The 23,114-nt window shown below is 39.2% G+C and overlaps 1 protein-coding gene across 1 annotated transcript in view; it reads right to left on the bottom strand.

The window, feature by feature from the left end:
* nphp4 (nephronophthisis 4) overlaps positions 1 to 23,114 on the bottom strand; it is a 251,289-nt gene that overhangs the window by 107,191 nt on the left and 120,984 nt on the right. Inside the window, exons 9-11 of the mRNA XM_034087463.1 lie at positions 8,857 to 9,075; positions 8,086 to 8,218; positions 3,636 to 3,688 (exon numbers count right to left, since the gene is read on the bottom strand). Of these exons, the coding sequence (XP_033943354.1) occupies positions 3,636 to 3,688; positions 8,086 to 8,218; positions 8,857 to 9,075 (405 nt within the window). The remainder of the gene's footprint in view (positions 1 to 3,635; positions 3,689 to 8,085; positions 8,219 to 8,856; positions 9,076 to 23,114) is intronic.

Here is a 23,114-nt window from a genome sequence, read left to right as displayed (position 1 = left end):
GCAGCACCGAGCCTCCGAGTTCCTGACTCCTCTGGTGTGAGGGGGAGAGGCATCCATCTCGTTCGCCGTGAGGCGTGGAGAGGGTCCGCTCATGACAGGTACGTTTGAGAAAAAAATGTTTACCGATCTGTCTTTAATCCGGGGGAAAAAAGGACAGCGTGGGTCTTTTTTCTCTCAAGGATATTACCTGGTATGGTAATATTCCTGTAATCCTTTTCTCCTCCGTGGAAGAGAGAAGAAAAAAGTGTCCTCGGTACCGTGGTGTCGGTAGTGAGGGAAAAAACACAAGTTAGCAACTGGTGTGTTGCTAACTTGAAGTCAAAACCTTACCTTACTCCAGAGGAAGAACGGCGAGGTTGACTATAATACTCTTCTGTGAGAGAATCGGGTAGCCGGCTAACGCCCGTCGACCGAAATTAGCTTTGGGTTCAGTCTGTGGACTGTTAAGCTAGCCCGGCTACCGTTCGAGATGTGCTCTGAAGCGAGAAGAGGTGTTTGAATGACGCATGCGTCGTGGCGCAGGCTACTTATAGGGGGTGATTTCCCCTGACGTTGACGTCAAGAATCACCGGCCAATCAGGATTGGCGTAATGAGATTGATGCTTCTGTTTGCTCCGCGATGAGGCGCATCCCATAGTGAGACATCGAACGGAGTGTTATGAATGAGAACTAGTCCATGCATGTGTTACTTCAAGGCTGGATTATTCTAACTCCTTATTATCAGGGTGTACCAAGAAGTCAGTCAAGTCGCTTCAGCTGATTCAAAATGCTGCAGCTCATGTACTAACCAGAGTTAGGAAAAGGGACTACATTACTCCTGTTCTGGCTGCCTTACACTGGCTCCCTATAGAACACAGGATAGAATTTAAAATTCTTCTTCTCGCCTACAAAGCCCTTAATGGGCAGGCGCCATCTTACCTTAAAGAACTCATTATACCCTACTGTCCTACTAGGGCATTGCGTTCCAAGAATGCAGGGTTGTTGGTTGTTCCTAGAGTCTCTAAAAGCACAATGGGAGCCAGAGCCTTTTCTTATCAAGCTCCACATTTGTGGAATCAGCTTCCAGTTTGTGTTCGGGCGGCAGACACCCTATCCGTTTTTAAGAGTGCGCTTAAGACCTTCCTTTTTGATAAAGCTTATAGTTAGGGCTGATTAGATTCAGCCCCTAGTTTTGCTGATATAGGCTTAGTTTGTCGGGGGACATCTTACTTCTTCCTTCTCTCTGTCTATACCTGTGTACTCTCATGTTCCGATTAACCCAGCTTCCCCAAATGTCTTTCTTTTTGGTGTCTATATACGCCGGGATCCGGAGACATGGATGATCCTGCGGTCCAGTGCCCTGGATCACGAGCCCTCGATCTTGAGTCGTGGCTGTGGCCCTGGATCTTGAGTCGTGGATGGATATCCTCGTGGATTCATCTTCCTATTATACACACATGCATTTCCAAACATTTGGACTACCTATGTTGCAAATGTATTATCTTTTCAATTTACACACGGCATCTATTGCACGTCTGTCCGTCCTGGGAGAGGGATCCCTCCTCTGTTGCTCTCCCCGAGGTTTCTCCCATTTCTCCCTTTAAACTGTGGGTTTTCTCCGGAAGTTTTTCCTTGTACGATGTGAGGGTCTAAGGACAGAGGGTGTCGTATTGTCATACTGATATTCTGTACACACTGTAAAGACCACTGAGACAAATGTAACATTTGTGATATTGGGCTAAATAAATAAACATTGATTGATTGCTTGATTGATTGATTGATTGATTGATTGATTGATTCAGTCGCCTTATATATTGGCTGGGTGATCATGATGCAGTTAATACTATTTTTCAGAATTGATCAGTACAATATTGGTTGCCTGTAAGAAGTTTACACTGATGCTAATGTGACATTTAATCTGATTTAATGCATATTAATTATTATCCGTATTACTCATATTTCTCACGTTTCTGTGGTGATTTTGAACCATTCCCTCATCGACACACACAGATCTCTTGTTGTCAAGAATAACATTTCCAATGAACACACACACACTTCATATTTTTCCCTGCATACATATTCAGTAACACTGGCTGCGGGATATTTTTGAAAGACCCTATCGTTCTTGAATCTCATTGAAGATAAGGGAATTATAAAGATGCCAATTACGCTGCCTAATCACATTGTTGCAGAGAGATCTGGGACAAGTTATGCTTTTATTTCTTGACATTTAAAAATATGATATAAGCTTGACCTGCAATTTATGTCCACAAATCAGACAGAGCATGACTGTGGGTTAGTCAAGATGTATGATCTTTTTTTAAAGAGCACAGAGTGGGAGATGTATTGTTGTAAAGCTACAGGGAACTGCTAGAGGGGCTTCCTGTTCCTGTCATGCAGACATCCCTCCAGGTCCGCACTTACTGACACCTGACCTACTGTAGAGGGGAGACATGCTCCACGTACCATATAAAGACCAGTATAGAGAGTCTAAGTCTCATTTGAATGTACTCGTAACATTATTTCTATGGATTGAAAGTGTCAAAATGTAGATCTATTCATCAATGTCATGTAATTCTAGATTTTACATTCATACATAAATGACAGCATTATAATTGGCTTCAACTGAGGAAGCAAATTATTTATTTTTAATAGATTAAGCTTTTTTACGGCTAAATGTATTAATTTTTCAGGCAACATAATGGAAAAAAATGGAAAATTACCCTTTAAAATTGATTAGTTAATGTCTTTGGGTTTTAAGCCCCTAATACATGTATTACTATTATTGAATTTGTCTGTCAAAACTCTAAAATCACCGTTTTTTTATTGTTGATTGATTTCCAATAAAGCTGGTTACTTGATAAATGACTTAAAGCTTTACTAATCAATACTGTTATGTCAGTGAAGTTCAGAATGAGATATCATTTATTCCTCCCACAGCGGTGAAATTAGAATGTATCAACAGAAAAAGGATAGTGAAGATGAAAAGAAAGTGAAAAACAAGTAGTCCTTATTGTAAAAAGTAAGTTAAAATCAAATAAAAAAGTAAACAATTATGCTCAAAAACTTAGTAGTGTTTTAAAGTATATTAACTAGCAGGAAGTAATAATACAAATAGTCAATGTGTATAAGGCAATAGTGTAATTGACAGTGTGTACTGTTTTCAGCAACAACAGTAGAAGAACAAAGCATTGGATACTATTTGCCCACCTTAAAACGTCAGAAAGACTAAATTAGTGACCAGCGTTAGAATATAGTCAGACTTTTAGCAACAGCTATTCAGAAAAAGCTAAAACAAAGCATAGGTGAGGTTTTTTGTGTGAAAAATCCTTAGTTATGTTCATCTTTTGTCTGCTACTTATGCTAATAGACTGTTAATGAAGCTAATAGGTCAGATGTTGTATTTTCCGCTTGTCCCGCTGTGGCAACAAGAAACTCCCTAAATGCAGCTTTAAATGACCGATGATTAGCAAAAGTGATTCTGTGTGGACTCCTTGATAGCAGGATTTAAAAGTGAAAGGTGTTGATAAATTAGTACAAAGGCTTCTAAAATGCTTCAAGCTTTCAGTGAGAACGTTTGAACTTTAGTTAAAGTCCTATTTTGTCATAGTACCAGAGTTACTTATTTAAGTTGAGTAGGTCACAAGGTGTCTTACCCCGGGGCCTTGAGGAGAATCTGGAGGAGAAGCTGGCGGAATATTTATTTGACCTGAAAAACACAAAATAAAAGAAGATTAGGACAACTATATATTCACCTTGCTAAGTGTCATTGTCATCCCTTTTATTCTCGATGTCTTTATCTGTATATTTATGCAAATAACTCCAGTACAACAATGTTTAACAAGCTCAATTAAAGTCATTTTAATGTGTTTCGATTGCCCTGTGTAGATGGAAGCACTTCTAATTGTAAGTGCGGTTAGTCATTTTAATGAAATATCCGCTTGTGAGGGGGGGGAATGAGAGTTGACAGATAAATGTCATTGCTGATTGCTTTCTTGCTGATTGGATTTTCAGTCAGGTAGCACTCCGAGGTATAAAGTAAATGAATGTACTGTGACAATGTGTCGTGCATAACTTCAGCAAATAACTCCACTGAACACCGGGGTACCACAACTACTTATTGCCAACAAATCTGTTCCAATTTCATACAGATCAAGAGGCATATTCAGATGTCACACTGAGTTTAAAGTCTAACAATGGTTTCCTGAGTTTTTTTGTTATTGTTAGTAGCCATGTTAATGCTCAAATGAAATGCTTTCCAGCATCTCTTTGTCCTCCTCTCCCACTCTTTCGCGCTCTCTGCGCTGGGCTTGACTGGCCTTTTGGAAATTGCTTCAGTTGCCCGGGGTGTCTTACTGTAGCTCCCATCTGTTCAGACTACATGCACACAGAGTGGAGACGGAGCAAAATTGGCTCTGTCACAAATGTGCTCTGGCATCTCCTTCCCCCGGTGGCCATTTTGATTTTAAGGGCCTTTCTGTTTCCTGTTTTTATGCCTCGTCTGTGGTAAATGGGTTTCACCTCATTAGCTGGACTGACATGTACTGGCTGTTTATTTGTGATCAATGAGAGGACTTTTTTTGACAGATGAGGCAACTAGCAGATGTACGTGAGATGTATTTTTGGTATACAGTATGCACGGCAGAGATTGAGGAAGTATACATTTAAATATGTAAATATGATGCATCATTAAAACTCATTAATGAGAATATGTGTCAAAACAGCATGATCCCCTCTATATTTTAGCCCTCTGATGTGTGATGGTCATGCAAACAACCAGGGTTTCTGCAGCTAAATTATGCATTAAGGAAAATGTATGGACTGGATGAGAATTTCCATCCTCAAAGTTATTCATGAAAGATCATAAATAACTTGGAGGTTTCACACTTGCCTTGTCTGCTTTCCCCCCTGCAATGAAGTAAATCTACTGTCGCATTCCCGCCATTCCACATCACTGGACCTGCCCACTGGTCCCACCTTTTTCATCTGCCCAATACCATACTGGAACCCAGCAAATGTAACAGTTTAAATCTGCAATCTTTTTTTAAAAAGCCAGCTGAGAGCGACTCCACTGGTGTACGAAAAGGAGTCCGATTTTGTAGAAGTCTATGAGAAAATGTCCCAACTTCTTATTTGATTAAATACCACACTAACCATTTTCCTTATATGTTTATTGTTTTATACAATATTATGAAGTCTTCTTTAAAACAGTAAGATGTATATTTTATGAATTAAGAGTGAAATAGACAGTAAAGCAGGGAATTCTTTACACCATTAGGCTACCTTGTGATTGACTGGCCGTTTTGGTTGTTGTCTTAGAACTTTAACCCTTTTAAAAAGGGAGTTCTCACATTTTCGTTGCCGAAAAATGTCTTGCATTGTGTTCATTTTTACTTTTCTCCACCCTCTCACTTCTTCACACCCCCAGTTCCAAAAAACAAAGATGGATTGGCCATCACTGTGGGTCTTCAAAACTGCAGTCCACAAATGTATGGAGGATGTTGCAGTGGCCTCTTCGATGTGTATACAGTCTATGGTTAATTCCTGCCAGATTATCGTGTGCCTTTCTGATTTACAGACATTTGCCTGGCTGAGTTTGACCTGTTATGACCCCCGGTGAGCCTTTTGATCTCCTACTCTCCAGCCTGATCCCCTATTGGATAAGATTGCATTATACCACCTGCCTGCCCTGTTTCGCCTCCTGACCTTAAGTAAAACATTTATTTTACCGGCCTGGTCTGAGAGTTGTGCTTTTTCAGTTTACACTAACAATGCATGATATGAATGTATACACTTTTTTCAGTAAGAAACAATTATTCATTCAAACTGTCACATGTTTTGTATTTTAGGATGAAAATAAGCTGAACTTTGAGCACACCAGAGGGTAAGAAATGCTTCAATGTAGTATGCAAATATAGAGGATTACATATTGGATAGCTCTGATAGCAAGTTGAACTGACACTATTATTGTTAACATCATCAATAATGCTTCAAAAGTATTTTTTCTAGTAATGTATACCAAAAAGCATATGGCAATTTGCAATTGTGATGTCATCCTCAGAAACTGTGAAGAAAGACCAAACCAGTAAACACATGTTTGGATAGTCAGTGCACTGTGCTCGTTCTACGTCGTATCTGGGTTTATTGGCCGATCACAACCCAACTTTACTGCCACCTAGGCTACATTTGCTAGGTAAATGATAATGTATTGGCTATAATGTAGTCATCAGTGTGAGGGTTAGGGTTTACAAAAGGTAACAAGTGGCTTGTTTTTTCTATCCAATATCTGGTTCAATGTGAGGCGCAGATAGCGTTCAATAAGAGTAAGTAAACAAACATCAAATGCAAGAATTACATATTTTATTCTAGCTATGAATGTGTTATTGGTCTAACTGAGCTATCTGCGATGAAAAGCAGCACACCTACTGGCATATCCATGTGCAGAAAAACAAAGTAGAGGATGGTAAAGGCACTAAAATGAAGGGACAGAGATTCATGATATAATTTTTGCCCAAAGTTATTCAGGCTTCTTGGGCGAATTTCTGAGGACATTTAGCGACTGATTTAAAAGTCATCTCATTAGTTGTGAGACAAGTTATGGAACTTGTCTCCATATGTAAAGCTTATTTTCATATGTTTCAATGTTATTCAATCAAGCCTCAAACTGATGGTACTTGTCCCTATAGCCTGTTTTAAATTGAAGTTGTCTGAGATCCTTACCACCAGCTGCTCTTGCAGTAATAAGTAGTGTACCTTAGTGTCCCAAATGTGCACAATGTAGTGACTGCTTTTCACCTTTTTCTTTACTTAGTTATGTTTTCTGTATTTTGTATGTCTGTGTTATGTGTAAGAACGTGTAACGTTGCTGCCTTCTTTGCCAGGTCAGCATTGTAAATGAGATTTTGTCTCAATGTTTTCATCTGGTTAAATGAAAATAAATATATATTAAAAAATATATATTTATATCTTGTTTTTTAAATATTTCAGATTCCTCCACGTACCACTAGCGGGAGCTGGCGTACCACAGGTTGAGAACCATTGGTTGAGAACCATTGGTCTAGATAATCAAAACAATTGGCAACAATTACTTTCATTCAAATAGTTGTAATAAATAAAACACTAACAGTGATTGCCTCTTTGTGTGTGGTGAGCAAATGGTTTTTTGATTACAGTATAAATGTTGTTTTGTAAAAAGATTTACACCAACAAATATGGGTTGAAGAAGAATATTTCCTTAAATAAAACATTCAAGAAAAAAATCTATATATTTTGACTTTTGAACTTTACAAGGCTCTTCTTAATTAAAATATTAGGATCACATGAGAATCCAATTCTTATGCAGAGAGCACTGAAATCTTTTTTTTCATAAAATATAATGCTTATTATACGAGAATGGCCCAACATGTATTCACAACTGTGCAGAAACACCAGGTTTGAACTAAATGAATGGACATTCAAAAACATTGGAGAGGGATAGAGTGGGATAAAACGACAACTTCAATATATATCTCATTGATAACATCTGTTCTTTGCTCCATCCAAAATGTATGCTATCACTGACACGCTATCACCGAAAATACAAACATCATTGCTATCTGTACTTTTAGATGCTTAATTCCACCAGTATTTAAAGTAAAAACGAATGTGTTAGTTGTTGTCTATGTTCAAGTTAAAGTTGTACCCTTATAGGAGACATTAGGACGAAGAGGCAAAATAAGTCTCGTTCAAGATCAAGAGGTCCTATTGGACTGCTAAAGTCCTCTCCTAGCACTTTGAGTTCATCCCTTTATTCCCCTCAGACCCCAATCATGAAACGTGCTAATCATGCAGAGAACAGGTGCTGAATTTGAGATAAACACTGCAGAGGACGGGCTGGGTTGTTGCTCAGAACTTCGCCTGATTACACCTGGGTGTTGTTGCACAAAACAATTTGCAGAAGTGGACCACATTCTTTCTGGTCCAATAAACAAGAGTTAGAAAAAGACATGAGGGTTGTTTTTAAGCAGTAAAGAGCAGCTCACCTTATTCTTGGAGGGAAAATTAGCCTTTCCAAGAAATTAATGTATGTGCTTAAAAAGTCATTATGGATTACATGATGATATTTACCCCTCAAAGGTGATGAAGGTGATCTTCTCTGACGTGACACTTCCTCCTGCTTTGTCCTCAGAGAGGCCTTTGGGCTGGAGGCCTTCCTCTCCAGACTGGACGACAGCCGAAACGTTATGGTATCCTTCCCCTCCTAGAGAGGAGAACGTTTCACACATTTCAGTGATATAAAAAAACTGTCGGAAAACAGATATGGAGGGACACACACAACTGGAATGGATGATCTAGCAGCGGATAAGGAGACGGTGTCGTGGAGTTATTATAGTAATATATATATAAAAATATCTGTGTGAAAGTCACAGCTGAGGTGCGAAAGGTGAAGTCATCACACGGTGACGACTTTTGCACCCTTTGAAATGTTTGACTTTCAGGAGTGTGCTGTAAACTGTGATGATTATTAACAATGCAGGGTGATGTCATCTTGACTGTTACATCTTTTTTTTAATTTAGCTGATTTTTATCGAAAGCAACTTACAATAACTGAAATCAACTTTGAAGATAAAAACTCAGCTTAGCTTTAAACAAGCTCAAGTGTACATACAGCAAGATTGTTTTCCTTTTTCTTTTTTCTTGGTCGATATAGACAACATATCCTAGTGTAAATTACCACATAATGTCAAAGAAAGTAGAATGATCAATCATGTGAATGTGTTTGTCTTTAGAGAAACTTCTATGTGAGTGCTCTCAACAACACTGTGTCGTAACACTCGTAACACATTTTTAATGTAAGCTTTATTTGACAGGGACATGCCTCCGCTGCGATGGTGTTACCTGAGCACTGCCTGGAGGCGAGAGGGTGACAGGACTCTGGGTTTTGGCAGACATCTCTGTGCTGTAGACCATGACTCCGTGAGGGTTTGGTTTTGCACCTCCTCGCAGAACAATCTGTATTTCTTCCCCTTTCCAGTCAGCCGGCTCCTGGAAGGGGAACCAGATCCCCCAACGAACGCACTGCAAGAAGGCCGCTCGGGATGTGGAGGTGGCAGACAGCTGTGTGACCAAAACCAGACACAAGATCATAATTAGAGGACATTTAGACACTGATGAGATAATTACTGTGTTTATATAAGAAAAAAAACGTTGAATAACCTTTTCGTAACTCCACAGGGAAATATAATAATGTTCAAAGCTGCTGTATATAAAACTCTTAGCAGAACATGTTTGCTGTCATTATTGGTATGGAATAAGGATTCAAGAGAATATTTATTTCATGTGCATGATGAACAGTAATAAGACAAGACAACCATAGTGCCACCACAAGCATGTTCACAATTAAAAATACTGCAAAATCACAATTTGGTTAACATTTCATGTCATCAAATCAAATTACTTACAAATTATATAGCCCAATTCACAAATTATACATTTGTAAAAGGGGGCTCTACTGTCTGTACAGATCAACAACACTTAAATAACATAATAAAAAACATAAGAATTCACAATGTAGTTCCTGGAGTTTGCTACTAGAATAATTACATTTTCAAGTTTAAGGCAAATTATACATCAATTATTTTAGTATAGAACAACATTATAAATGGTTTATGCATTATTAAACTCTAAATAAAAAATATATACATTATCATTAAATTCTCCAATGTCCATGTGGTATTGTTATCACAACAATTATTATTAAAAGCTTTACAATTCCACTGTGTACTTTTAGTCTTGTTATTGTTCAGCTTTTTTCCAATTCACAACTGACCTCTTAATGATCCCCCCCCCCCCCACAAAGAGTGATTGTTTAATAATCGCAGCTGTATTAGAAGGCCGCAGGTCTCACAAGCTTTGGATTCCTCCAGTCCTTCATGGGGCTGTAGTGAGCCTGGGTTGATTGGTGGAATCTTTTTTATTGCCTTTCCAAACATTAAAAAGTCAGGAATGGCTCAAACTGTGTGACATAAACCTATAATAATAGCTAGGTAATGTTAGCATTATTAGCTTTACCTTTAAGGCACATGTTTAGCATATTGCTGTAACAACATTATTACATTTGGTCGTTAGAAAGATCTCCAGTAATGATTGACAAATTGGCTGCATTGTACACCACTGCAAATAAAAACAGTATATGCAGTGATATGTTTCAATCTCACAATGGCTTTTAATTAGTAATTGCTTTGTCTTGCAAGCAGTGTGCCATAAAAATACTGGTCCAACCAACAGAGCAGCACTAAGAGCTCTGATAGTTAAATTGATGCATGTATATGTTGGCATGTGTCTTATGTTGGGTCAGTGGCACCCTCCATGTACCAGGAACCTTAACAATGCGCATTTGCACATTTTGAATATAGTGGACGTATGGGTCATCAGTGGAAAAGTTAGTACTCTGAAGGTGGGTTTGAGAAGATGTTTGAATTGGCGTCTTGACTTGTCTTTTTATTTTTCAAGCTTAGGAAAAGGGAACATCTGATATTAAAAAGATGCAGTAGGTTACGTTTTCCAATAATACCCAATGGTACTATTTCAATACCATCCCCCATTATAGGAACATGTGTGGCACCATGCAGCATCAGGGTTTCTGATGACAGTTTGCAGTATGATGAAAAACCTTCATTAAGTAGATCATTCCCTAGCTATTTCATGTAGGGTTCATTCAGATATGTTATATTTAAGGTTAAAGTGCAAATCATATCTATATCACTGGGGTGCAACTTTAAAAACTCATACAGCCTTTGCGTTATTACTGTAACTACATGTCTATGTACTCAATAATTCATGTGAATTATTTTGGAAAGCAATGTGAACATTTATCACAGAGCTTTGAAACTAATGTAGTGCAGAGGGTTTGTATATCGTCACTACTGACAAGTCTATATGGTCAAAGCATTAGGGGCTTACATTGTAGGTCATACTGTATGTACAGTTTAAAAGCAGTTAATTGTGTTTAAACATGATTGAAGATCATTCCCATTGCACATCTACTCCAGTCATCCAAGGAAGAACTTCCTCATGGGACTGGGGGGCTTTGCTGAATCGAATAATAAACTGGTGTGCTTCAGACAATTGTAATCAATCACATGTGGGACAGTATAGAATACACAACACGCCCGGTAGTCCACAGCGTTTCAAGACATAGTATTTAATGGTTCGCTCAATGCTTGCAATTCCCCAGAGCACTTTGTTTTTTATCGTGCAATACCACAATCTAATACAATAGTTCTTTGTTGATATAAACATCATCTGTATTCTAAATGCCATGTAGGGTCCATAGGGTGGTATTATGGACAATAGGAACTGCCTTCAGTAGTCTTAAAGCAGATTGTCCCAACAGAGATCTTTAAGTGCAGTTGGAGCATGAAATGCAACTTCCTTAAGCGATGAAACAGCCCATCCAATCACAAGCGAGCATTTTCACCTTTATTTGATGGAAGCGAACTGGGAATAGGCTAAAGAGAGAGGGGTATAACAGTAAGGCTGGGCATCGGAACCCTATATCATAACATATATTGCCGGGAATAACCCAGTACCAATGTCTTCTCTAGTTAACATTACTTGCATTTTATCCTTTTTACCAAGGTCTAGAATACAAAAAAAAGACTATCACTATCACAGATTTTTTCAGATTTGTGAACAATATTTGAGAGAAATGGTTATTTTGTGTATATAGAAAATGTTTTAGATCTTTGAGTTCATCTCATGAAAAATGGGAGCAAAAACAAAAGTGTTGCATTTATATTTTTGTTCAGTGTATATATATAGCACCAAATTGCAACTAATCTATATCTACTGTCACTTTCCACATTGAACATGTGCTCTTTTATTAAATAAACTAAACGCTTTCATTTTAAGTTGTGAGTTTAGTGTTTTGGACCCTAAGAAACACTGATGCATTAATCAATAACAATAATCCCCCCCCCCCAGGCAGCACCCCCCCAAAGCAGTAAACCTAGGGGACACACTGCAAGTATACTTCGAATAAGGATCAAGCTAAATACAATGTTTTTCTTCTCATAGATTATTTTCAGTCATGGAATGTATAAATAAAAGTGTTTTGAATTTTTGATTGATAACTTATTTTAATGTTCCCTTGTATAAGTCCTACAAATAAAGTTTTGCTGCCATCAACTTATGTCAGGCTACTTCTGCCTTTACTTCTTCTAAAAAACAACAGCTATTATTCACACGGCCAGAAGAAGTCCTTGCCAGTTAAACAAAAGAAGCCCATTTGAGGATTTTAAACAAACAACCAATGCTGTCTGTTTTTCTGATAACGGCCTTTTCAAAATGTCAGATTATTATGCAAAGTAACCGGGCGGTCTAGTTAGCTTTCTAACGAAGCCCAAAGTATTCGGATAGGTTAATTGAGCTGACATTTGCACACCACAACTAAAGTACACTTCAGAAGGGACTAACATTGCTGAATGTATAAAGGTTAAAGACATCTTAGCCTCCCTTTTTACAGTAGACAACTACAAAATGTGCTTCTTTTCATATATGAAAAAAAAAAAGAACCGATGAAATGTAGAATTTATTTAGCATGCCATTGTCCATTTATTTCTTGCCACAGCTAAAAACACAATCAACAGTATTGTTGGTGCAAGTTCATCCCGTTGGTTTCCGGCTATAATTTGACCCCCAAGTAGCAGAGACATTAACAGCTATTTATTAGAATTCCAACTCCAGAAATATATGGCAGCCATAAAACAGATAGCAGCATAATTTCCCCCCTTGAGGCATTGTCTGTTTTTCCATCTCATGGGGTTGAATTAATAACATGGGAAACATTCAATCAAACAAGTCTATTTTCAAAGTGATGATTTTGTAAAAATGATCCAAGAAGAGAGAGATAATTTTATGGCACAGGAAGTAGCCGATAAAAGATTAGAGGACAATTTATCTGATGGGTTTCTTCCACTTTTTTCTCTGTCTCTAACATGTCTGTGCTCCCATGGAACACGAGGGAAGGAGCAAGATGAGTTTCTAGCACATGACCCAACACTCACTCCTTGTATTATTCAATGAATATATTTGGTTGCAGGGATGATTCGGGAGCAGTGGTGCCAGTGGAGAGAATGAGAGAATGAGAAAGACAAAGGAGCAATCAAGGGCCTCTTCCACAGGGAGGCCTACGGCCTAGGAAAGAGCTTTTATCTGTCCCACACTCAACGCTTATCACACACTTTCAGTCCTCCAATCATGGGAAACTGAGAATGGCTATGTTGAAAATTGCGAGTGAGAATCTAAAGGAAAAGAAAAACAACCATCAAAAGTTCCCACAACTATAAATCTTCCAATGTGAAGAGAACATATATGAAATAACTGATTAATGGTTTTAAAGGAACATTTAAAAAAAAATGTCTGCAATCACAAGAATGGTATTAAAACATTTACAGCACTGAGTAAGGATTCCCTTTTAGGCGTAAAGCTAGTGGAGACATCAATCACATTCACGGTTTCAGTGCAGTGGTTTGGAAACGGTGTGATCTACATATGAACTGCATGAAGCGCTGACAGCTAAGGCTGGCGAACAATAGGATCGCATGAATCTCAAAGAGAATCTTAAGTTATGGTTTTGCGTAAACAAACAGGGATAATAGCTTGATTTAAAGCATGGCAGAGGATTCACATTATGCATGTATTCCTTGTACACAAACAGTCCACAACATACGCAAGCTTAAGAATAGCAATATGCCGTTTCTTGATTATATGACAGAGGAGATCAGTGTTACAGCCACATGCGAGTGTAGGCGGTTTTAATGGAATTGTGGGAAAGGACCCAGTGCTGTGGGAGGTAGTTAACAGATGTATGCATGTGTTGAAGGCCTCCAGTGAGAAGAAAGTTGCCTGGAGGGTCAGACACATCGACGCATTCGGGCACCACAGTAACTCAGTGAGTGTTAATCAATTGCAAAAGCCTGGTGGTGATAGCAAAGAGACATCAAATCAATGGCATTATATTCCAGTGGAAATAGAGTATGAATTCTCCCACTTGCACTGTTTTTTTTTTATGGTCAGGAAACATTTGAATTAATTAGGGAATTTGCAGTTTGAATTAAAAGTTTCCTTTAGAACTGCTCGCTGTGGCACTGATCATTATGTCGGACAAGGCAGGATGATCAATAGCCAATTTCGCCAAAGTGTGATTACACTGTTGATTTAAGTTTATAAAGGCTATATTTAAACTAAGAGTCATTAACGTTCACTCTGCACAACCCAGTTTCAACAGTGCACTTGGGAGAACAAATTGAAGCAGTAGCTTAAGGCAAAAACAAGGTAGCAGCAAACTTTTTCATAAAGTTGTTCTGAAAACAATAACAGGAGATGTCACGGCAACACATAATTGCTCCAACTGGCAAAGTGTTTCTCAGGGAAGAATCCATCAACCTTGTTTAGAAGAGTAAAATGTATAATGGTGCAGCATCTCAAGACAAATCAAAACAATTGCCTCCGTTTCAAGACTACAAGGTGGAAGCAAGATATATCATGTCTGTAACCTAGAGCAAGAAAAGGAATCATCAAACTTTTGGGGACACCGTGAAGAGGGGGAAAAAAGGTAAAATTATTAAAAAGGTGACAGACGGCGAGTTTGCACTTCAAAGACAGCTGAAACCCTTTTTCCCGGCAGACAAGAAGAACTGGAAGTAGAGGAACAAGTCAAAGTCTGCGCCACTCACTAACTCAAAAAGATAGAAAAAAGGCCTCTTTTATATAAATAAAAACTAAAGCTGTTATGTCAAGTAGCCCAAGTTTGTGATAAAATGAGATAAAACAGTTTGCAGGAACCCAGTTTTTGAGAAACTCATAGAAAATGGCAGGGTTTCACTTATCAGCGACTCAACAGTGCAGCAGGAATCAATCCTAAATTAAGGGGATGTGAGCACTGATGGGAGACGGAGTCTGACAGTTATTACTATTACCTCAGTCTGTTGGGCTGTTCAAGTCATTATTTCAGCCAAGACCCTGTGACAGGCACCGGCCCACAGCTCCCGCTACTTATTCTTCGCAATGAGACGCCCTGGAGGAAGTGAGGGGACATGCACCAAGGGATCATTAACTTAAGAGCACTAAACCACTCACATTTCATCCATGTGCACAAGTCATCCAAATGAACCCAGCAGGCTTCTGTGCTCTATTCAACTTGCCAAGGCCAAATAGGGCTTGGATCTAGATTTCATTTATGGTAGAATTTCAAGGAGATGTTCATGAAAGACATGTTCACTGCTCAAGTCACTTTGAATATGAGGACTTTTTATCTCTAGCTGGATGCTCGTTTATTATAAAACCTCAGGTTGTACGCGGCGATGAGGATTAAACTGCATAAGTAATTAACACATCATAGGACTGATGGGTGAGCCTTCACCTATGACACCCTTTAGTATGACAAAATATCATGAAATCGGTATCACTGTCAACAAAGTAAAGTAATTTACATGTTTATTAGACCCTGTTCCTATCAAAATGCTGAACTTTCATTTTCTCTTTCACAAAACAACAAGATTAATCAATAGGTCTCTGAATACTACCATTATCTTAATACTAACAAAACATTACATGTAGATCAATTCCAGTCTGGTTATCGAAACCAACAATGTTGGTGTTCTCCTTTGTTAGATTTGAGTGCTGCATTAATAGAACTAATCTTAGCATTTTCAGTCAATCCACTTTAGTAACGGGAAGGTCCTTCTGGCAGAGTGCTTTACTGGTTTTGCTCATACTTGTAAAAAAGTTAATGTGTCTTTGTGTCACTTATGTGACATCGAATTCAGTGTTCCTTAAGGAAGCATTCCTGTCCAGTCCTGTTTCCCTATCTACAACACAGTACAAATTGTAGCACCATGGTATTGAGCATTACAGTCTCACACTGTAAAAAGCTTGTCTAGACCCTTGTTGTCTGCGTTGCCACAGTGTGAAGCAAGGTGCCATACATTAAAAGACAGGTTCACCTTCAGACATTCACAATATAAAAGCCTGGGTCAGAAATCAGCATCAGTAGCATCCTTAATTAAAACGACAGGGATGCATTTAACAGAGAGCAGTAATATCTGACATGATTATGAATCCCTCATCAGAGCAGCAGATCATGCATACCCTCCCAGATAAATATTTAAATCACCTCAAGATAATGATAATGTGAAAGATGACAAATAACTCATATTGTAGCGCACCGACTCTCTCTGACAACATTATATCTTATCCATACATACCAAACTCGTGTATAGTTGTAACTGCACTGCATGAGTACATTGTATAACATATCACAGTTCTTTCAGACTGTATTTATGTGGTTTGCAATTTATCTTGACATTTTCATATAATAAGCAGCATATTTAACCTTCAGCAGGTTTCGATCCACTCATTTACCACAATATATAGTGACAGATAACAATAAAAAGAATGACAAGTTTCTGTGGAAAGTTGTACACATCCCTGTACATAAAAAGTTCAAGCTACTGTATATTAAAGTCCTAAACTTAATGTTGAAGCATATTGCCTTCAGATTTGAAATGAAACTGTTAAATCACACCATTTCCCTGGGATGAAGTGTATGCTGGAGGGCAAAAAGGACTGCTGCGTTTCCAAAAGGCAAATGACAGAACTCTAATGACTTAGAACACAGGCAGATGAACAAATACAGAAATGTTTAAGTGAAGTGCTTTTGTTGAGTCTCTAATAGCACAGCATGAGGCATTACCACAAGACCTAAGAAATTCAAAGTTGTTCACCCTATTCCATCCAACAACTGGATGTTGTTTCAGATGTAATTTGCCATGTGGAAAAGTAGGCAGCAAAACATGAATGTCCAACAGCGGCTCGGATATCAAATGGTTCCAAATTGCCACTGACCACTTTATACAACTGCTTTTTTTAATGAAAACATTCAAGTCTGAGATGAAACGCCTCTATATTTTGAAGCAGGGCCTCAGTCTGAGGTGGGTATTGACATGGCAACTATTGGATGTGCAAACATCATAGCCCCTGCCTCTCTGTCTGCCAGCGAGATTCATCCGTCTGGAGAAGGATAGCACTGCTGGCAGGCACTGACAGGGTAAGACTCACTCTGGGCCTATCGCAGGGGAGATTGATGCACTTCTCATCGGGGGTATAGCTGACATTCATTTTAATTAGGCGGGCGAAATATTGTCTCATGTAGCCTCCTTTGCCTTATCCCCAACCTCTTATTGGGAAAAAGGGGGCTTCAGGGAAGAATGACCTCCAAAACAGGCCAAGCATCAGCTAAATATATCACGTTCAAACCCTGATGGCATTACTGTGCCTATGATGTTTGATTAACATTTAATTAACATTTGTATGACATTTTCAGATTAGACGCAAACAAAAATATAGCTGGTTTTGTTTGAGGATGAGGTCTACTCCAGTGGGAGGACCATGTCACGTAATATAGCCAATACAAACTAAGACCATGGTTAGGGTTCATAAAGTGAGGGGACAGTGTCATTGTAAATAGGGTATTTAATGAGCATGTGATTGGGAAAAGCTTCACGAGATTCTGTTCATTCTGCAAACATCATTAAAGCCTGCAGGAGCTCACAAGAACCGTGAAAATTCACACACGGAGCTGCACACAGCAACACACAAACAGCCACTTAAGGGAAGTCACAGGGAAAACACACACCAATATGTACAGCATGTACCTGTCGGTGAGCCAATTAAAATCCAAACAAGAGTCTCTGTGGCACAGAGGCAAAGCAATACACCAACAGCTTTATTAAACCTAGCCGCGTCACTGTTTTCTGCTCCTACTGTTAATCTTCCGTTCCCTGGCAGTGACATCTGAGACACCACAAGAAATAAATAGATAATTAAGACGTTTATATTTGTTGTTATTCTCAACTAATGAAGAGAAAAGGAAACATCAAACATTACACATGCTTGAGTACATTTCTTAACCACAATCACTAAGTCATTGGTCAGGAGGTAACATGTATAGCCGACTCAATACAATACGTGGAAGTTTAAAATATAACTCAAGGAGTATTATAATTACATTTTTTGTATCTAATCTATGTGTGTCATTCTGGGATAGGGGCACAAAACCATTCCTAACTTTCTAAATAAAACCTTAGTGCCCTCCTTGCTACTCAGGCTTTCTCAGCTGAATGTATGGTATGGTAACGGCCCCTTTAACAGAAGAGGAGGTACTCCCCCAAATAAGCCAATATAAACCAGATTAGGCGCGGAGGCTATAGTGGCATCCCCAACAAGGGAGCTTCTTATAGGGAAACTCTTACCAATTCTTAATTCTTTCTTCTGCAAATCCTACCAGACTCCGACAATACCTACCCTCTGGAAAACTGCTACTATAATCCCTGAACGATCCGTAATCATTAAGTGCCTAGAGAAGCTTCAGCTGAACTTCTGGATCGTATCATAATTGCCTATAAGGCCAAGAGAGGCACATGGGACACTGTGGCCTTAATGCTCCACCCCCTCCACAAGCAACTAGATCCCTTTTGCAACTTTGTCATGATTCTTTTGATTCTTCTGAAATTAAAGGGCCCATGTCATGGCCATTTTTACTGATCATAATTCCATTGTTGAGGTATACTAAAATAGATTTATATTGTGCAATTTTCCAAACTCACATTGGTTTCTCATACAGAATTGGTCGGGACGTCTGCGAGGCTCGTTACTGCGATCTGCTGCGAGGAGCGGACAGGCTTCCGGGTCGGCGATACAGCGAGAACAAGCGAAACTCATCCTGAGCACACACAAACACTCACAGCCGAAGTAAAAACAATAAGTGTGGCTTGATATTGAGGCAAGGCAAGGCAAGTTTATTTATATAGCACTTTTCGACGCAGGGTAATTCAAAGTGCTTTACAAAAAAGAAATGAAAGACATTAAGCATTAAAAAAGAAAAGCTAATAAAATAAACATTAAGGAAAAATACATGGATAAAAGTTACAGTGCAGTCTAAAATATGAATAGTTCATTGAGCAAGAAAAAGGTTTATAACGCTGTGAGAATGGGTCTGCGGAGAGCATTTCTCCACAATCCCAATTTAGTAGCCCGAAAAACGTTTACCCATTTAAACAGTCGTGGTAGATACCTTGTTTGTTTTAAACATCATAAATACACAAACAACAATGAATACTTACAGGTTGTGTACCCAAATCTCCCGCTGGTCCAAACAAAGTAGGAACAGCGTCGTTCTTCAGTGCCCTACGCTGTGCATATCCGGCATGAATCGCTGAAAGGTTTGTGAAGCTTTGTTTTCGTGAAATGCTGGCAGAGGGTGTGGCCTCTGGGTATTCACACGTTGCAGTACCCTGCTCCCACCTGTAGAGTACGGCTGCACTGGAGAGGTTTTTACCCCGGAGTCGTCGCGGAGAATCGGAGTGGATCCACGCTTCGGGCTTGGCCTGCTTCCGCCGGGCGTGTGCTGCTGTGCAGAGGAGGATTTTGCCACGGCTGGGGCCTGCTTTCCACTTGTCCTGGTTCTGCTGTTGCAGAGGCCTGCTTTCACCCCGGGGATACCACGCTGCTGCTTTCGTCTGTCCTTTGCTGCTGTGCTGATTTTGCTCCGGGAACGTCACGGATTCTGTGTGCTGGTCTGGGAAAATGGCCCAAATCGGGATTCTGCTGTGCCTGTTAACTATTTTGGACTATGAGAAGATCTCTAGTCATTCTGAGGAGTCTACTGGATTCAGGTCTGTTCTGCCACCCGCAGTGGGCATCCCCTGCAAAGGTTAGGATGTGTTACACAAACAATTACCGGTTGCCTTGTCACAGTCAATCTGCTCGACAAAATATGTTTGTCTTTTTTGTTTTCCTGCGATGATGGTTCTTCAGGACTGCTTCTTAAGCTCTAATCACACTCTCGCAGACTTTTCCGGTGATTCTAAAGTAGATGACAATGTATGTGTGTCGCTTAAGAGGAAAAGATGCCTAGTTTTTTTGTTGTTATTACTATCAGGAAATGTACAACCTAACCCTGGTCCGCCCAGTAGTAGTAGTCAGATCGCTACTCCTGCTGATTTTAAAGCTAGATCTGGGTTGGGTTTCATCCACTTGAATGTGCACAGTCTGTTAGGTAAACTAGATTTTGTCCATATTTGGGCGAGCTCGACTGACGCTGACGTCATTGTTTTATCAGAAACATGGCTAAATAAATCTATTTTGGCCTCTGACATTGCCTTAAATGGTTATAATGTGTATCGTACCGACCGGCCTAATAAAGGTGGTGGCGTTGCCATTTATGTTAAGAATAAGTTCAGTGTATCCACATTAGTTTCCAAATCTATCAGTAAGCAATTTGAATTGTTAGCCTTAAATATAGAAGTGGCAAAGGGTCAACAGGTCATGGTCGTGGGCTGTTACAGACCCCCCTCAGCTGTCAAAGACTCCTTGTCTTCGCTAGCAAATCTTTTATCGCAACTAGACTACAAGGAAATAGTGCTACTTGGAGATGTTAACTGGGACTGGTTAACTGCAGTGTCAGAGGATTTTAAAAATCTTTGTATCTCTTTAAATGTTACTCAGATTGTTGACAGTCCTACTCGCCCTAATAAGTCCCCAAATAAATCCTCCCTAATTGATCTCATTCTAACTAATATTCCCTATAAATACTCAGCTGTGGGAGTATTTGCGAATGATCTGAGTGACCACTGTGTTGTAGACACAATTAGGGACACAAAAGTCCAAAAGGTTAAACCTCGTATTATCATCAAGAGAGACATAAAACATTTTGTGGAACAGGGTTTTGTACATGATCTGTTTGGGTTTGATTGGGGAAAAATCGATTTGTGTGCTGATGTTGAGACTGCATGGTCTTATTTTTATCTTGGTTTTATGGAAATTATAGATAGACATGCACCCCTGCGTACATTTAGAGTGAAGGGACGAGACAATCCTTGGTTTTCTGCTGAACTGTCTAGTCTCCTGCATGAGAGAAACAAGGCCTGGGCAAAGGCTAGGAAATCAGGCTCAGAGGTAGAATGGCTGCGTTTTAGGCAGCTAAGAAATAGATTCACTTCACATGTCAAAAGTGCTAAATCTAAGTATTATCTGTCAGTTACCACAAAGAACCTGAACAACCCTAGAAAATTCTGGAAAGCCATAAAATCGATATCCACCGGTGATATCGGTAATGAGCTACCTCCGTGCCTTACCACAGCATCTGGCACTATATCGGATAGGGCTACCATGTTAAATTGTTTTAATGAGCATTTTGTGTCCTATGGCTCTCTGTTTCATTCTGTTTCTAATTCTGCTTCTGTGAACACCACAGTCGGTGACTCAGAACAATGTGGTCTGGAAAACCCTTTCAGTTTTACTCCGTTTACTGTTGATGTTGTTCGTGAAGTCTTAACCAAGCTAGATCCTAAAAAGCCGGCTGGTCCGGACAACGTAGAACCTTTCATTTTAAGGATAGCTGCAGATTTTATTGCTCCACCTCTTACTACTCTATTTAACCTCTCTCTCAGCACGAACAAAATCCCAAAAGTATGGAAGTCAGCGTATGTCTTGCCACTACTAAAAGGAGGGGAGGCCACCTTATTAAACAATTATAGACCCATCTCTAAATTGTCAGTTCTGGCTAAGGTTCTTGAACGCCTAGTGAGTGAACAAGTAAAGGAGTTTTTATGTACACATGACATCCTATCTAAATATCAGTTAGGCTTCAGAAAGCAACATAGCACCATCACTGCCACAATGAAAGTGGTAAATGATATTACGAGTATTTTAGATAATAAGCAGAGTTGTGCAGCTCTATTTATTGACCTATCCAAAGCTTTTGATACCGTCGATCATCGCATTTTGAAGCAGAGGCTGGTCAGTATTAGCATATCCAGCCATGCAGTGGGGTGGTTTGTGAACTACCTCTCTGAAAGGTCCCAATGTGTTCAGTTTGATGGGCTGTCTTCTGAGTGGTTAAACATCATTAATGGTGTACCACAAGGTTCAGTTTTAGGTCCGCTTTTATTCTCTATCTATATTAATAGTTTAGGTGAAAATGTCGAAGGAGCAACCTTACATTTTTATGCGGACGATACCGTTATGTACTGTGCAGGTCCCTCGATTAACGAGGCTGTTGTTAAATTCCAGGCTGTTTTTAAGAATTATTCAGGCTCAGCTCTCTGAGCTTAAGCTTCTTTTAAATGTGGATAAAACCAAGGTAATGCTCTTTTCTAAAGCTAAAGCTAAAAATACACCGGAGACTGCTTTGGATATTGTAACTACGCAAGGAATACAACTTGAAGTGGTTACCTGTTACAAATACTTGGGTATCTGGCTTGATGATTGTCTCACTTTTAAATTTCAAATAACCTGCTTAAAAAGCTGAGGGTTAGGCTAGGTTTCTTTTACATAAATAAGTCCTGTTTCTCGCTTGAGGCCAGGAAAAGGCTAGTCACTGTGACCTTTTTACCTGTGCTGGACTATGGTGATTTGTTATATATGAATGCACCTGCCAATTACCTGAGCAAGTTAGATGCTGCGTATCACAGTGCACTGAGATTTTTGACAAATTGTAAAGCACTTACGCATCACTGTAAGGCAAGGCAAGGCAAGTTTATTTATATAGCACTTTTCAACACAAGGCAATTCAAAGTGCTTTACAAAAAACGAAAGACATTAAGAAAATGGCATTTAAAATCAGTCATTAAAAATAAAAGCTAATAAAATAAACATAAAGAGAAAAAATACATGGATAAAAGTTAAAGTGCAGTCTAAGATATGAATAGTTCAATTAAAAGCAGCGACAAAAAGAAAAGTCTTCAGCCTGGATTTAAAAGTAGTAAGAGTTGCAGCGGACCTGCAGGTTTCTGGGAGTTTGTTCCAGATATTTGGAGCATAATAACTGAACGCTGCTTTACCATGTTTAGTTCTGACTCCGGGGACAGAAAGCTGACCAGTCCCTGAAGACTTGAGAGATCTGGATGGTTCATAATTTAGCAGGAGGTCAGAAATGTATTTTGGGCCTAAACCATTCAGTGCTTTATAAACCAGCAGCAGTATTTTGAAATCTATTCTTTGACACACAGGAAGCCAGTGTAAAGACTTCAGAACAGGAGTGATGTGATCCACTTTCTTAGTGTTAGTGAGGACTCGAGCAGCAGTGTTCTGAA

The sequence above is a fragment of the Pseudochaenichthys georgianus genome, chromosome 7, assembly GCF_902827115.2.
Source record: "Pseudochaenichthys georgianus chromosome 7, fPseGeo1.2, whole genome shotgun sequence".
Taxonomy (NCBI): domain Eukaryota; kingdom Metazoa; phylum Chordata; class Actinopteri; order Perciformes; family Channichthyidae; genus Pseudochaenichthys; species Pseudochaenichthys georgianus.
Note: the sequence above shows the minus strand (reverse complement) of the source record. Positions and strands in the feature narration are given on the sequence as shown.